The 15,757-nt window shown below is 41.6% G+C and overlaps 1 protein-coding gene across 4 annotated transcripts in view; it reads left to right on the forward strand.

The window, feature by feature from the left end:
• The window catches only part of Elmo1 (engulfment and cell motility 1), a 624,760-nt gene that overhangs the window by 251,581 nt on the left and 357,422 nt on the right, over positions 1 to 15,757 (forward strand). For 2 of the 4 annotated variants that reach the window (XM_029569533.1, XM_008845428.2), the window contains 6 exons: positions 3,587 to 3,738; positions 5,939 to 6,017; positions 10,221 to 10,265; positions 11,151 to 11,201; positions 13,082 to 13,204; positions 14,916 to 15,047. In XM_029569533.1, coding sequence (XP_029425393.1) covers positions 3,587 to 3,738; positions 5,939 to 6,017; positions 10,221 to 10,265; positions 11,151 to 11,201; positions 13,082 to 13,204; positions 14,916 to 15,047 — 582 coding nt within the window. The remainder of the gene's footprint in view (positions 1 to 3,586; positions 3,739 to 5,938; positions 6,018 to 10,220; positions 10,266 to 11,150; positions 11,202 to 13,081; positions 13,205 to 14,915; positions 15,048 to 15,757) is intronic. The other 2 variants (XM_008845430.3, XM_029569534.1) reach the window with 1 other exon arrangement.

The following is a 15,757-nucleotide window of genomic DNA, read 5'->3' on the forward strand; positions in this document are numbered from 1 at the left end:
ATCTAGGCATGTATATGTGGGGGGGGGTGGGAGCAGAGGTCAGCCTTTGAGGCCAGGTTCCTCACAAGCTCCCTGGCTGGCCAGGGAGCTCAGGGATCCATCTGCCAGCCTCAGCTTCCTCAGGCTGAGATCACAGGAACACGTGACTTTTTTCATAGGTTCTGGGGATTGTACTCAGCTCCTTATGCTTGTGTGGCAAGCATTTTACCCACTGAGCCATCTTCCTAGCCCTGCCTCGTGGCTTTTTAAAAGTTACCTAACCATGCTGCTGTCTTACCTATTTTGAGTGAATGAGTGGCATGAGGAGGTCACATGTACTTTGCCTGATGCTGCCTTCCTGTAGAAAAGGGCCAGCATTCACCAGCTGTGCTGTGCCTGGCTGAGCTGGCTCCCCAGCCTTAGTGAAAGTGAAGTGATGCAGTGGAGAGCAATGGGAAGAAGACAGGAAGCAGTGCTAATCTTGTTGGGGGTAAAGGGCTCCGAAGCTTAACCAGGCAGTGTGCAAGCTCCCATCCCTGTACTCTCACCTATGTTAGAAGCTGGGCACAGAGGATAATGTTCTACATTCACTAATAAGGAGTTAATCTCTAGTTTCCTAGAGGAAGATAGTACATTCACTAAGATCACTTCCCACTGAAGATCGGAGCCACTTAAGTGTCTGGTTAAAAAGAAATCAGTTTCAAAGCACGACTGATGTCTACCCCTGAACTGCGTGAGGATGCACTGGTGGACTGAGCACACACTGTCCACCAGGCCTGTTCCCAGCTCCAGGCTTCGGTAAGAGGTTCACTAGGGGACATGCTTTAGGGTTGCAGAAATGGTGGGTATTACATGTCAAAGGAGAGATGGTTTCACAGAAAAGGCTTATAAAGAATACTTCCATGAAAGTGAAAGATTAGCTTCACGGGAGAGAAATGCACAAAACTACATCTGGATAAAACTTGGGTGAGGGTGATAAATCCCTAAGTAAAAGCAAAGATACTGGATGATTTTACCTCCCCTGTGACTGACATTGTGAAAGGCATTCAGAGAATGTGTACCTCGTCTTAGAGAACATTCAAGAGTACTGATTGAGTGTTTTGAGGAAATGAACAGTGTCAAAGGATATTTATGGAAGTTGGGGGCAAATATCTGTTTAATAAAAAACTTGATCATTGGAAGCCAGGCATGGTGGTTTACGCTTATAATTTCAGTACTCACACCAGCACTTGAAAGGCTAGGGCCTAAGGATTGATGTGAGTTTGAGGCTAACCTGGGCTACATAGTAAGTTCCAGGATAGCCTTGGCTATATAGAAAGACCATGTTTCAACAAATAGAGGAAGGAAAAAGAGAGGAGAGAAGGGAGGGGAGGAAGAGAAAGAAGTAGAAGGAGAGGAGAAGTGAATCTGAGCATAGAGGAAACTGAAGGTAGTGCTTTGGGACTCTAGACGTTAGTTGGACCAGTGGGCCAGTGTTTTGTTTCAAAGGGAGGCATATCAAATATGTCCACAGGGATGGAAGCTAGAGACTGAGAATATTAACCAGTACTAATTATAGACTTGGAAAAGCATGACCACTGATGAGAAGGAAGAAGTCAGAGAAGAATGCCGCCTAATGTTAGCCTTCTTCAAAAATCCAAATGGAGGTAACACTTTTGAATGCCGAGAATAAGCACTTAATGCACTTCATAGCAAATGTCTTTTGTCTGTCCCTGCTAGAATATTAGATGCCTAAAGTTGAAAGTTGTGTTGAGGGCTGGGAGTGGTCATGCATGCGAGTTCCAGGCTACAGAGATGAGACCCTGTCTCCAAAAAAAAAAAGAAAAAGAAAAAAGAAAAAGAGAGTTGAATCTTGTTCATTTGTGCAGTTCTTTTCTGGGTCCATAGGATTGGTCAAATCCATTTTCAGTAAATCTAATAATAAATAAATACTAAAGAATGAAAGCAGAGGATGAAAGCTCAGGGTGGAAGAGCTTGGCAACATCAGTAACAGACTCCTGATGAGACTCTGGAAGAGAGAGGCACATCTGAATTTAACTAACAGACACAGGAAGGGTAGCTTGGAATGAGAGAATTAGTGGAAAGTAGAAAGCAATGCCAATGAACTTCCTTATGAGTTCTCCAGTTTCCTAATACCAGTTGCAAAAAGTAGACTAGAATCATTAAGCGGTGTGAGGATGGGGGGGAAGGCAGGGAATTTGTACTCTGCTTAGAAAGGACCGGTTAAGCGTAGAACTGTGAAAGCAGTGTGAGGGCAATTGGATTTCTGTCAGGGAGTGATGGATTTAAAGAAGAAAAAGGTGGTGTTCCCATGCTCGATTTTGTAGATTAGACTAGATGTGAGAATTAAGACAGGAGCTTGCCAGGGACAGTAAACACTTCAGCAGGAGGGGAGCTGCAATGGTCTCTGAAGGATCTTAAAATTCCCATGCACTTCCTGTAGCTTGTACTATAAAACAATAGCTTGTGGAGTATGCAACCTCCTGTGACTGCGCAGCTTCATTACTTCCTACTGCCCCAGATCCATCTGGGGCAGGAGGGAGTCAGCATGTGTCCCCACCCCTGCCTTCACCAGTGGGCCCCTGGAATGGAGGCCTTGAAGATGGTGCTGAAAATAGGCAGGGGTGTGCCTTTGTATTTTATAAGCTTCAGGGATGGAGGGGATATGGGGGGAAAGGGGCATGTGGGCCAGCTCAAAGGAAGAAATTGGTGTTGACAGAGGAAGCAGACGTGTTTACTGGCAGAACCAAGTCAGTCAAGAAAGCCAGTGTTGTGTTGATGTACTAATCGCCTTTTACTGAGTTGCCAACAGACAGCAATAACTTTTAATGAGGACTGAAATAAAACCTTTATGGTACCCATGTGTTCAGATTGCTGTGCATCATTATTCTCTCCCTGTGTTTTATTTCTTTCTTATGTTTTAATTTATTGTATTTAGGTCTTTAGTGATTGCTTTGTTAGATAATACTTTTTATGTATTTAAACTATCATTTTAACTTTTAGTCCTGCTAATTTAAACCAATCCCTGTTTGCTACATTTGGGAGAGATGGAAGAGTTTATTTTAACCATAGGAAATTGGAAGAATGGAGGATGGGTTTTTTTATTTAGGAATATCCAGAAGAGTGGGCAGACACTAAAAAATTGCCTGTTGAGTTGCGCTGAAAAGTATAATTCGTGGGAACATCTTAAGAACTTAACAGAAATGTAACAAAACCACAAAAGTCATGGATCTGGATCTTGTGGACTGAAGAAGTAGCCTGGAAGTAGGAGAGGAATGGCCACTGGCATGTGTTACAATTGCTATCTCAGAAAAACACAGAAGTTCATATAATGTCTTCTCCTGAAAGCTGAAACTCAGATCAATAATCCTGGGAAAGTCAGGTAGAGTGAGTTTTTGAAGCTGTCTCATAAAGGTACATTCAGTTTCACTGACTCATAACACAGGTAAGTGTTCTGTAATGACATCATGACCACTGTTGAATGAGTTTCATGCGCTTTTGCTGGTTTTCTTCACCGAGCTCCAGTTCATTTTATTTGTTCCTTTCCCCACTTCTCTGTTCTGCTTATCCTTCATGAGCAGTCAACTGTGTCTGCTTGTATTTTCAGATAGCAAGTTTTGTGAACAAGTCAGCCATAGACATCTCAATCCTGCAGCGGTCTTTGGCTATTTTAGAGTCGATGGTGCTCAACAGCCATGACCTCTACCAGAAGGTAGCACAAGAGATCACCATTGGCCAGCTCATTCCTCATCTTCAAGGGTAAGGATTGTACTTCTGGGAGGCACCCACTATGATGGTCTGGGAAACACTGAGTATTGCTTCAGTTACATGGACAAAATGACCCTTGATTTGGGCCATCAAACCTGTGCCCATCTTGTCCCTCGTCACACAGAACTGGTACAATGACTTTTCTTACTTCCCATCCTTGGTGAACCCTAAGTATCCCCAGTGCCTGGCCTTTAGGAAACGCTCAGCTGTGGTGAATTTTAGTTGATATTGGTTGTTTTACTTTAAGTCATATAGAACAGTTTCTTCTCTTAGATTCTCCAGAGTCTGTCCCTATCTGTATAATGTTTTCCACAATACTATAAATATTTTCGTAATTATTCAGAAATTTTTAGCCTTGGCAGTTTAAGAATTTTTAAAGGCAGGCTTCTTCCTTCATGAGACTCAAAGTAATTACAGTAAATAAAATACATGCAAGTTTTTCCTTAGACACCTGAGCTTTGAGATAGAAATTAGAAAACTGCCCTTAAACCCTGTAATCTTTGAGGTGCCTGCCTTTTTTCACCGTTAGGTAAACTAGAAAGCTGTTGCTGATGACAACACCCTGAAGACCCTGTTACATAGTACGACGTGATATATTTAAGTGTTCCTGGCTGCAGGTGACAACAAACATTGTAAGCTAGCTCCTTAGGAAGGGTTTTCTTGGAAGGATATGGGGGTGTCTTATAGAATCTAGAAACGATTTAAATGGATGCATTTTAGGAAGGACGTTGACATCAGGGTGACCTCCCAACCACTGGTCTCTCAGGCAACACAATTAATTGTTTATTCCATATATGTGAGTGATTTGTACATCCCTATCATATAATAGTCATAGAGGCCAGAAGACAGCATCAGAGCATCTGGAACTAGAGTTACAGATGGATAGATGGCTGGATGGTTGTTAGCCACCATATGAGTACTGGGAACAAATGTGGATTCTCAACAAGAGCAGCTGGTGCTCTTAACTGGTGAGCCATCTCTTCAGCTCCCACATTTGCAAGTTCTTAGAAGAAAAGCTGATTTACACATTGGGTTGGTGTGTAGTAGTATACATTTGTGAGAACGCAAGGGAGTATTTAGCAGTTCTTGATGCACTGAAGATGTTGATGTACCTTTGTGGTATAAGCTGCAAAAATACATCAGATGTTTAATTCATTTGGAGGTGGAGGCTGATCAGAATTTAAACTTTAAGTCTAAGAAGCTATGGGTTTTGGCCTCAGTGAGTGTGTCTCCAGAATAATGATTTTTGTTTGCAACCTCTCTTGAAATGAGATCAGTTTTACATTATCACTGAATGCGAACTGTATTTTTTACCATCTGCATCTTTCTCTCTGAACTCAGAGGTACAAATGTTCATTCACATTGCAGTTCACTGAAAATAAGGGTTTATTATTTACCAGGCTCTGTGCCAAGGGTTTTGTCCTCTGCACAGCAAGCCCAGGAACTTGGTACGCTCTTACACTTTGTTCCAGATGAGGAAACTGTGCCTTAGGGGCCTAGGAACTTGTCTAAGCCCATACATAGGCAGCCTGTAATGAACTGGGCTTTGAATACCATCCTGTGAAAGCTGTGCTTGAAGCACAAACAGCCAACATGATGAATTATCCCTAAGTGTTGCTCACAGGCTTCTCCGGGTTTCTGCCCGGGGTCCTTGTTTACTGTTTACCATGGGGCTTACCTTAGCTCTTTGCTTCCTTTGGAATTTCTGGTCTCTTTCCAGTGCAAAGCAATTTTTAAATATGAATACCTGTGCCTCTTGCTATTACAGTGCTTCTGTTTGAAAACACATTTTTAGAATATGTAATATTGCCATGGAAACAAAGCTGTTCCTTTTAAATAAGCCCAGAAATGTTGAGACATCCACAACTACTGCCTCATGTGCTTCATGCTACAGGCAGAAAGTCACACATGCACACACACACACACACACACACACACACAGTACAACCACATTGTCTGGGTCTTTGTTTTTAATCTTAATGGAGAAGAGGGAGCTAGCCAACTGGTAATTGCACACCTACTGTATGTCCAGCCCAGTGGTGGTGGAAGTACATTCTCAGTGCTGCATACATTTTCCTGCCTTTCTCATCTGTGGGAGATGAGCTGTGATTGTGTGTGATATTGAGTCTTACTGCGGTCTGACTCAGGGCTAGATGCTTATGACTTTCTGTGTTATTCTGAATCTTCACAGAACAGATCAAGAAATACAGACCTATACCATTGCTGTAATTAATGCACTTTTCCTGAAGGCCCCTGATGAAAGGAGGCAGGTAAGTTGCAACTCTTTACTCGTAAGACTGTAAAGATCAGGGCTGGGAATGTCTCCTGCAGACACCATGTCCTTTCCCACTAGAGGCTCTGTCCACGTGGGTTCTACAGAGTAGCCGTGCCTTGCAGGTTGACATGGGTGTATGGGGGTGGGTAGCTGGAGGAGGGAAGCCTTGAGCTGAAGAAGAATGCTGGGAGTGTGGCAGCAAGGAAGCCCCTTCCTGAAATGTGATCCAGTGAATAAGCCAAGGACATAGAGATGGAGGCAGCACTGCTGTGGCGGACTCAGGGTCAGAAGCCGCAGGATCTCTTGTTATCATTGGATGTTCACTGGGGTGAGGGTGATGTTGGTCCCATTTGTGGAGAGGTGTTTCACTTTGCCCAGTGAGTGGGGAGAGAGACAGGTGAGAAGAGAGGAAGGAGCTCATGGAGATTACTGCCGCTGGTGTTGGTTGAGATGGCCTCCCTCAAATGTGAGACGAACTCCGTACCTGGGGATGTGCCTTGCCGGTGTGTGGATGTGGCTGGGAGACTCTGTAAAGAGACAGAACACTTTAAGTGTACCTGGGTTAAACCTACTATTTGATGGTTCTCTTAATCTGTAGTTTTTTGGTTCTTTAATTAACTAAGGAAATGACCACTGTAGAGGAAGAAATGGAAAAACATTCCTGTTTTTGTTGTCAACCAAATGTCTGTGACCCTAGCCATAATTTTCTCCCTTTAAAACCTGGGTGGAAAGATGAGCTCTTCTGACCATTAGCCTGAATGGATCTCCCTGAGGTTAGAGGTTATCGAAGAATGGTTTCAGAAAGATTTATAAAGTGAACATGTTACTGAATGTGGTGCCAAGAATCTTATCTTATTTTTTGTTTCTAAGTATATGAGGACTTTTGCTTCTTGTGTACAATTGTTCACTCCTAGGGGTTACTTTTGAACACTGGGTTGCGCAATATTAAACTTTCCTGTGTGATTCTAGTTTAGTGGAGTCAGTAAGAGGTGCCTGGTGTCCCAACCTCTGCTGTGGTAGTTGGTGCCCAAGTTGGTTTTTAAAGGCTGCTTTTGCAGGTCTGAGGTAGGCTCATGGGTGGGGTTGTGCTTTTGATGTTTGTATAAAGAGCTCAGGATAACTGTCAGCCTTTCATTGTGCATTAGAGGAATATTGTCCTTCACCGTCATTCAAGGACCTCTCACAGAACTACATGGTTCCTGAGTTAGAATGAAGGAGTTAGCAAGCTTGCATTGTGGTCTGAACTCTTGAGAGTATCCTTTCCCTGTCTGAAGAAAGGGTTAGATTGGGGTAAATGAAAGCACTTGCCGGGCTGTGGTTTATCTTGGCTCCTCAGATTTCAACTTAGAATGAACATACCTTGTGTCCCACACCAAACTCTTCTCTGAATTTGTTAAATTGAATCCTCATGGCCACAGGCAAATAGGGAGTCAGATATCAATCTGTACTAATTTTAGGGCATTGGAATATAAAAATAATAATGGAAATATAATGAAAATCAATATAATTCTAGGTTTGGATTCTGCAAATCAGTTTTGAAAATTATGCAATATGGGAATCATATATTCACCTTACATTGCTGTAGTACTAAGCCCAAAAGACTAATCTAGTAAACGCAAATCATTTAATAGAACAACACAGCTAACAATATAAATCAGCAGAAATTTATGAAGTATTGTATGACTAATTCAGACTTTGAAATAAATTAGCTACAAGGTATTTACTTGTTCATGGGAAGTTAATGTTGACTCTACAAACCATTGAATTTAAGACATTCATCAGAAAAAGGAAGTATTATGATTTATTTAAATTAAAAATATCCTAGTGAGTTAGGAGAGAGAACTCCAAAAACAACCAGTTCGTTCTTTTCTGGTGGCATTGGAGGCCTGTAAAGCGGGAATTAGCTAACTGTGGTGTTATGTGGGCTCCTGTTGATCATATCTGTAGCGGAGGGGCATATACCTTTATCTGGACTCTACCTGAGACGTAAAATAACATTTTAGCTGATCTAAATTTGATATTGACATTGTTATTGGCATATGTGCCAAGAAATTAAAATTTCTGAATTTTATTGAGAAACAGGAAAATTTACTAAACTCAATGATGTATCGTCCAGAGTCTGCCATGTGCCAGGCCTGGTGTTCAGTGTTTTGAGTTTTCTTTACTTGATTCTTAATTACTGAAAGTGGTGCCAAGAATCTTATTTGTTTGTTTCTAAATATGTGAGGACTTTTGCCTTGCTTCCAGTTTACAATTGTGCACTTCTGGGGGTTGCTTTTGAACACTGGGTTGTGCCATTTTAAACCCTCCTGTGTGATTGGTTTCTGACATCCATAGGCATTTCACAACACAGGTACACTTTCATACTTTCAATATAATCATATAATCATACAATTTCCATTTTACAAATGAGGAAACTGAGGCTCCAAAGGAGTCAGGAACCTGACCAGGTCACCACAAGGGTAAGAACCAGAATCGGAAGACCAGAGACCAGCCTCCTCCTTGCTTTACCTGCAAAGTCTTATCAAATGCCAGTCAAGCAGGAGTCCCTAACAGAAATTACTTATAGTTACACAGTAAATACTTCCCACAAGCAAGCAGAACACTAGGCCTGTTTTCTTACTCCATTTAGATTAAAATGATATTTATATTTGAATTTTATACAACACCTGCCCCACAAGACTTGATTATTAAACTTCGGACGTTGGATCAATTCTGCTTCAATCAAATACTTTTCCTTCCAATACTTCTCCTTCCAATTCGAGGCCAAACACAGTCATAGGATTCCATTATCAGGACTTTGTTTATCAAGATGTGGAAAGTGAATTTGGAATGACTATTATTTGGCTGTCTTCCCTTGGTTGACTTCCTGCCACTGGGGCATCGCTCTTCCTGCACAGGTGAAGGGAATATGTGCTTTGGTATTGTGAAGGAAGCTCTGCTCTTCAGTGGACAAGTGGATTATTTTTCTTACTGCCTTTATTTGATTTACTATTTTAATGGAAAATATGTTGAAAAGATGCCTTCTAAAATTCTCTATAAATATTTAATGGTTTTCATAAGCATTGTTTGAAATGTTTTTTAGTTTAAATATTCAATAAAATAAAAAAAGACAGATTCGAATGAGGAAGGTTGAAAGACTGCCTGCCTCCCTGGGTTCCCTGCGTGCTCTTCTGCAGTCCTTGAACACGTTCACGGTGCCGCCCTCTCTTTGTTCTGTGTACATTTCTCCTATTTATACATTTTTTTCACCAAAGCTAGCCATACCATGTGCATTGTTTTTATTTTAAAAACTACTTTTAAAAACCAATGAAGATATACCTACTTTGTGGCCATCTTTTCATGTCAGTATACCTATATCTATAGTTATTTTCATCTATATGTTTATATCATTGAATGCTGTAGTATATTCCCTGTGAACTCTCATGATTATCAGACAGTCCCCTAATATTAGATATATATTCATGATAAGGACACATCTGTCTTCTCTCTGATCCAGCTCCCATTCCTGAGGAAAATTGTATAAAACACACTTTGGATCTTTTATCAAACATTTTTTTATCCACTCTCTGCTAGACATCATACTTTGCGCTTGGAACACAGAGAAGAATAAGAAATTCTCTGTGCCCCAATGACCCCAATCAGATAAATTTTGTAAACAAATAATCAACAGTTATTAGCTATGAAACTATGTTGTTCCTTCTAATTTGCTTTAAAATCCTGCAAGCCAGTGGGTCACAATAGACACGGAAAAGGATACATTTTCTTTATTTTATTTTACTTCTTTGGTCTGATAATTGACAGTACTGTCATTTTAAAAATACATTTATAAAGTTAAAAAGAACATAAATAGAAAACAGAAGAAACCAGTGGGCCTTCCTGTATAGATGGGAAAGAAAGCTCTGCTTTGTCCAGTGTGGAGGGGCAGGTCTTCAGAGTTACCATGTAGCTTGCTTCTGAAGGTATCTTTGGCTCTTGTTCTTGCTTTCAAGAGCACAGACGAGGACCTAGTACTGTATTAGGACTTTATGGTATCTAGCCCTTGAAGACCTCCTGACATTATGTGCACCCTTTCCCCATGCAGAGGGTTGGCAGGGTATTACATTAAAGCTGCCAGCTTCTAACAGAGTGCTCTGAATTTCCATCCCTTCTTCTCTCCTACTTGCTTTCCTTTCTGTGGTGGTGATGACGCTGTTAGGTTGGTGTAGAGAGCAATGTTGACATCCTTGATTGTCCTCTGACTGTAAGTCACCCACGTTCCCTTTGTCAGCCTAAACAAACAGGCCCTGCTGTCCCACTTGGCTCCCGTCCTCCCTGTTTGTATGTCCCCTGTAGCTCCTCTCCTCATGTTCTCGGTTCTCCCTGCTTTCTGCAACTTTACTTTAGTCTCAGTAGAATTCATGATTTTGTTTTGTAATGGTAGCTTAGTTCCTTCTCTACTTGGTAAGAATTGAAACACCAAAAATACCCCCCAGCCACAACAAAAGAGAAAACTCTGGTGTCTTCCTGAATATGAACAGTATTTCTGTACTTTTTGAAAGTGTGTATCAAGACTGTGTTTGACCAATTTTCCCCTAGTACCTACGTGTCAATATCCATAAAGAGGTCTGTTCATTGTTCCATTTAATAAAATCACTCTCACATCCTCTATACCAGTCAAGAAATGTCACAGCGCAAGTACAACCTATGGAAAGTTCAATGAGCTGAGCTAAGTGAGTGTGAACGCAAAGCATAGCATCTGCCCAGATGTTTGTCCTTCACTAACCCCCACTTAATTCATTGCACATTCTCCTCTCCAACTGGGGTACATGTGGCCCACAAGAGTTTTCCACACACATAGTCTAGTAGAAGATGATGGACTTTTGTAATGGTCAACCAATGTTCTCCTTTGCTTGATTTTTTCTTCGTTTTTAGAAAAAAAAAAAGAAATTAAATTCCTACTTTGTTTTTCGACCTGCATATTATAATCCAAGTTGAATATATAAAAATTAATTTGAATTGGCTAATTCCTAAGAAATACTGCTGATATACAGTTAAGAAGCACACCATAAGATATAGACATTCTTGGTCACGTTGAAGTACATCTTTCTAACTGAAGCCTTTGTGTGGGTGTGTTTTTCTCTCACAGGAGATGGCAAATATTTTGGCTCAGAAGCAGTTGCGCTACATCATTTTAACAGTGAGTACCTGTGTGCTGAAACTGCTGTGTTGGGAAGAAATGGCCTGCTGTCTGTGGTTTGTGTTGTGACCTGATACTGGAGTTAAGCAGTAGGGCCAGAACTGTCATAAGGAGGGAACGTGACAGAACTGTCATAAGCAATGCTGCCTCATGTGACTAGAGGGAGACGTCTCTGGGCCTGCTGTAGGAAGTCCAGGTAACACATTTGGGCAATACCAGCGAGACCCCAGTCAGTGCGGCAGGCTTATTATACACACCTTGGCTTAGATTTGCAGGGAAAGGTAATCCAGAGCTCCATGGCTTGAAAAATCCACCAAGAGAAGCTTTTATTGTTTTTAATAAGAAAGCTACCTGGAAACATGGAAGGTCCTGAGAAGTTCTGGAAATCCAACCATCATTTTCTTGGCCCCTCTGCAGGATGAGGGGGTATTTGGGGTCCCCTCATTCATTGCAGTGTAAAGATGACCTTAAACTTCAGTGGAAAGAAACTTGCAATAGCATTATGTGGATGTTCAGAAATAAACAGCAAGATTTCATGAGGCCTTTACCACCTTGCCAGTTATTAGAAGGAAGCAAGTTTGATGTTCACAAAATGATGCACTATGAGTGGCCATGGCCTAGGAGCCCAGATTCAGGTTACCCCAAATGTTACAGTGTGTTAACAGTTTCATGAAGTTTTTTTTTGTAGTAACAGAACAAAGAAAGCCATAAATCAAGACTCTTTTCAAATACATTGGTGGAGACACCAGAGAGGTGGGTTGCAGCAAAGCAGGGAGAATTCTGCTCTAGGCCTTAGATGTGATCTGACAGTCTTGGAATGTTACAGCAAGGAATGGCTATTTAGAGGGCTGAAGATGGCCTGAGAAAAATTGTAAATAGGCTCTGAACCTACAACATTCCAAACTCTCCACGATCACAGATGTGCTAATCAATTGATCAGCCTTGCAGAAGGTTCATTCCAAGATGCAGAGGGTTTTTTTTGGGGGGGGGGTGTTCATTCACGCAAATTAACCACAAACAGCAACCACCTTTAATTTGATACTGTAATTCTGTAATTCATGCATGCGCGCGCGCACACACACACACACACACACACACACACACACACAGATGTATGTTTAAAATGTAAGTTTTGTTATTATTCAGGTATAGAGAAAACAGATCAAAAGGATGCTACCACTGAAAAGAAAAGCTTATTACTTACAGTTCCTAAAAGGAAGGGCATACCCACAAGAAGGGGTGTGTCACGGGAGTCACTCAGGAAGGAGGCACCAGCAAGTTGTTCAGGAGACAAGCCACAGGGAAATGTGGGCCAGAGCTTACATGGTGGTATTCTAGGAAAGGGCTAATTGAGACCAAACTCTAGGCTGACCAGGTTCAGGTTTGGCTAGTTTGATGATTTCAGTAATCTATGGAGTTCATGGGTTGTGTCTAGTCTCTGGGTACCTGGCCCTGGGTATTTAGGACAGGGGCAGGGTAATCTGAGTCCTAACTAGTTTGCCTGTGAAAGTAGTCCTTTCTTATCTCTATGAATTTCCTGGGCCTTGGGAGGGGTGGATTCTTCAGGGTAAAGTCTCCTATGTCAAAACTTCAGAAATATGACAAGCGCTAACTTTGTGGTCTAGATTTTCTTCCTTTCTTTGCAATTTTTTTTAAAATGTCATTTGTACCCAGGCATAGTGGCTCATGCCTTTTATCCCAACAGAGGCAGACAGATCTCTGTGAGAGCTCTGGTCTACCTAGCAAATTCCTGGCTAGCTGGAACTACAGGGAGACGCTATCTCAAAAACAAAAACAAAAATAAAAACAAACAAAAAAAAAAAACAATAAAAGTAATAATAATAAAAAAATAAAATGTCATTTGTGAACCATCTCCTTAGCACGTCATCAGAGCCCAGCGGGCCATCAACAATGAGATGGCACACCAGTTGTATGTCCTTCAAGTGCTAACCTTCAACCTCCTGGAAGACAGGATGATGACCAAGATGGACCCCCAGGACCAGGTGGGTGCTCTGCACAAGTGCAAGCCCTGAAGGACAGACGGTGTCACCCAAAGTATGACCTTGAGTTACCCTGCTCCTAGGAGTCTGAGATGATCCTATAACTGTGTTATCATCTCAGAACTTGGAGACATGGCTTTAAAATGTAGGTAAACCTAGGAACAGAGAATAAAATAAAGTATACATGTATATTTTTCCTCTTTGGATAAGAGCCAGGAATCTGGGCTCTTTACTACAGTACCTTAAACAAAGTCAAGTTTCCAGACAACAGAGGCCAAGGATGGCTCTGTATGGCATTAATTCTACACTTGAGAAATGATTTCCATTCTCTTGTAACTAGGGCCAAGGGCAGGTCACCCTCCCCCTGCTCAAACCTGATTTCTAGGCTAACATTTTTACTTGCTGACTACTTGCTGTAATGCCCTGCTAGATCTCTGATTGTGCATGAAACATTCCGTGCCCATCTAGAAGGCTCTGCGGAAGCATCCCTGTGTGAGGGGAGAGTGAGAGGAAACAGCTGGAAATCCTGCCCCTGCTGTACACATTTTCAACTTAAACAGTGCTGCAGCTCTGGAAAGGAAAACACTCATTACTGGCACGTGAGGGCTTGATCTATTGCAGATGCTGAGCTGCACATGCAGAGTGTGGCTGATACAGCATTTCATTCATGACCCGAGGCCATGTGATTAAGAGAGATGGAGAAGCCTGGAGAGGCCAGTGACTATGCCTCCTGTGTTCAGCCAGGCCAAGCGTAGTCCTCCTAGGGAGATGTACCACTTCTACTGAAGGAGAGCAGTGCATCTTAATAGCAAACAACCTTCATTGTTTGTAAACTCTTTCTCTTGTTTATTGAAAACTTCCATTGTGAGAAAATGCATATAACACAGAACTGCTCATTTTAACCATTAAGTACATCCATACTGCTATAAATCATCCCCACTATTCATCCCCAGACCTCATCTTGCCAAATTAAATTTCTGTGCCCATTAAACCATCACTCCTCATTTGCTGTCCTTCCCTCTGGCTCCTTCTAGACATCATTTTGCTTTCTGTTTCTGTGAATTTGACTGCTCTAGGGGAAGTCCAGATATGCGGGAGAAAAGGCAGCATTTCTCATTTTGTATATGACTTATTTTACTCAGCATATTTTTCAGGATATTCCATATGGTAAATGTGTCAGAACTTTGTCCCTTTCTAAGGCTGAGTAATACCCCACAGTAGTCTGTCCCCACTCACCTTTGGAAGGATATTTGCATTATTTCTGCCTCTTGGCTCTTCTTTTTGTTTTATCTTGTGTTAGTTTCCATGACATCAGTCCATAGTGAAGGAGACTGCTTAAAGCTTAAACACTGCTCAAGAACCCTGAGCCCCTCTCTCTTTGTTTCAAACAGAACATGACTCCCTGATTCACCAACTTAGCCTCCACCAATCATAACCCTTCCATCTTATTTGGGGCTTTCATGTAGGACCACCCTGGACAATTGATAGTCTAAATGACTCGACTGAAGGATGACCTTAGATTCATGTCAAGTCTATAAGCAGAAGGAAAAGTGCCAGGAGGAAGAGGGGTCTGCAGACCTCTTTGAACGTGGCTTGTCTTTTCTATGTTATGCCTTCCCTCAATGCAGTGATTCATTTAGACTCTGGGGAAAGGGGGATTTTGTGTCTCATTACACAATGAAAGTCACTTTCCTTCCCTCCCTAACTCCTCCAGGCTCAAAGAGACATCATATTTGAACTTCGAAGAATTGCTTTTGATGCAGAGTCTGAGCCTAACAACAGCAGCGGCAGCATGGAGAAGCGCAAGTCCATGTACACAAGGGATTACAAAAAACTTGGCTTCATTGTAAGTACAAAGTCTCTAGTAAACTCTCTCCTCCTACCCTCCCCATCTGACCTCAGTTGCATCAAACGTGTGGTCCTCTTGTGCTTTACGGAATAGTTTCCACATTTCCAGATGTTTAGCTGGTTTAGGCAGGATCACATGAAAATCTCTTTTGGCTGCAGTGCAATGGAATAACTTGCACAAGTGTGACTAATACTGGGCTTGTTTATTCAGTTCTGATTAAGTGTAACCAAGAGCAGTTAGCCTGGAATGCATCTAGCCTTTGGTGAATCTCCTTCATAAGATCCTTGAGGTTCTCTTTGAGTTGAATGGATGATGACAATTCTGGGACGCCTCTCATTACTGGATTAGTGATTGGATTACTCACACATGTTGATTTCGTATCAAGAGCAAGCTGAAAGTCTCCTGAAATTGAATCAGGATGAGATATACAGTTATTTTCCTAAAAGTTTTATATCACTACAAATGTTAATACGTTGTCTCTGGCATATTTTTTTACTTTGCAAATCAGGTTTTATCCTAGGGATAATTTGTTGCTATGGATCTGCATGCATTCTTCTCTTACCAACATCAACACCAGTTTTGGAGTGACCTTCAGCTAACCTCAAAAATCTGCTGTTGTAAAATGGGGTTTCCTCTGTAACCTCCGTCTTAAATTATACAAGTAAAATTTTGGCTTTAGTGATAAGAAATCACTAGACAGCATTTTT

The sequence above is a fragment of the Nannospalax galili genome, unplaced genomic scaffold, assembly GCF_000622305.1.
Source record: "Nannospalax galili isolate Female #2095 unplaced genomic scaffold, S.galili_v1.0 scaffold962, whole genome shotgun sequence".
NCBI classification, from domain to species: Eukaryota; Metazoa; Chordata; class Mammalia; order Rodentia; family Spalacidae; genus Nannospalax; species Nannospalax galili.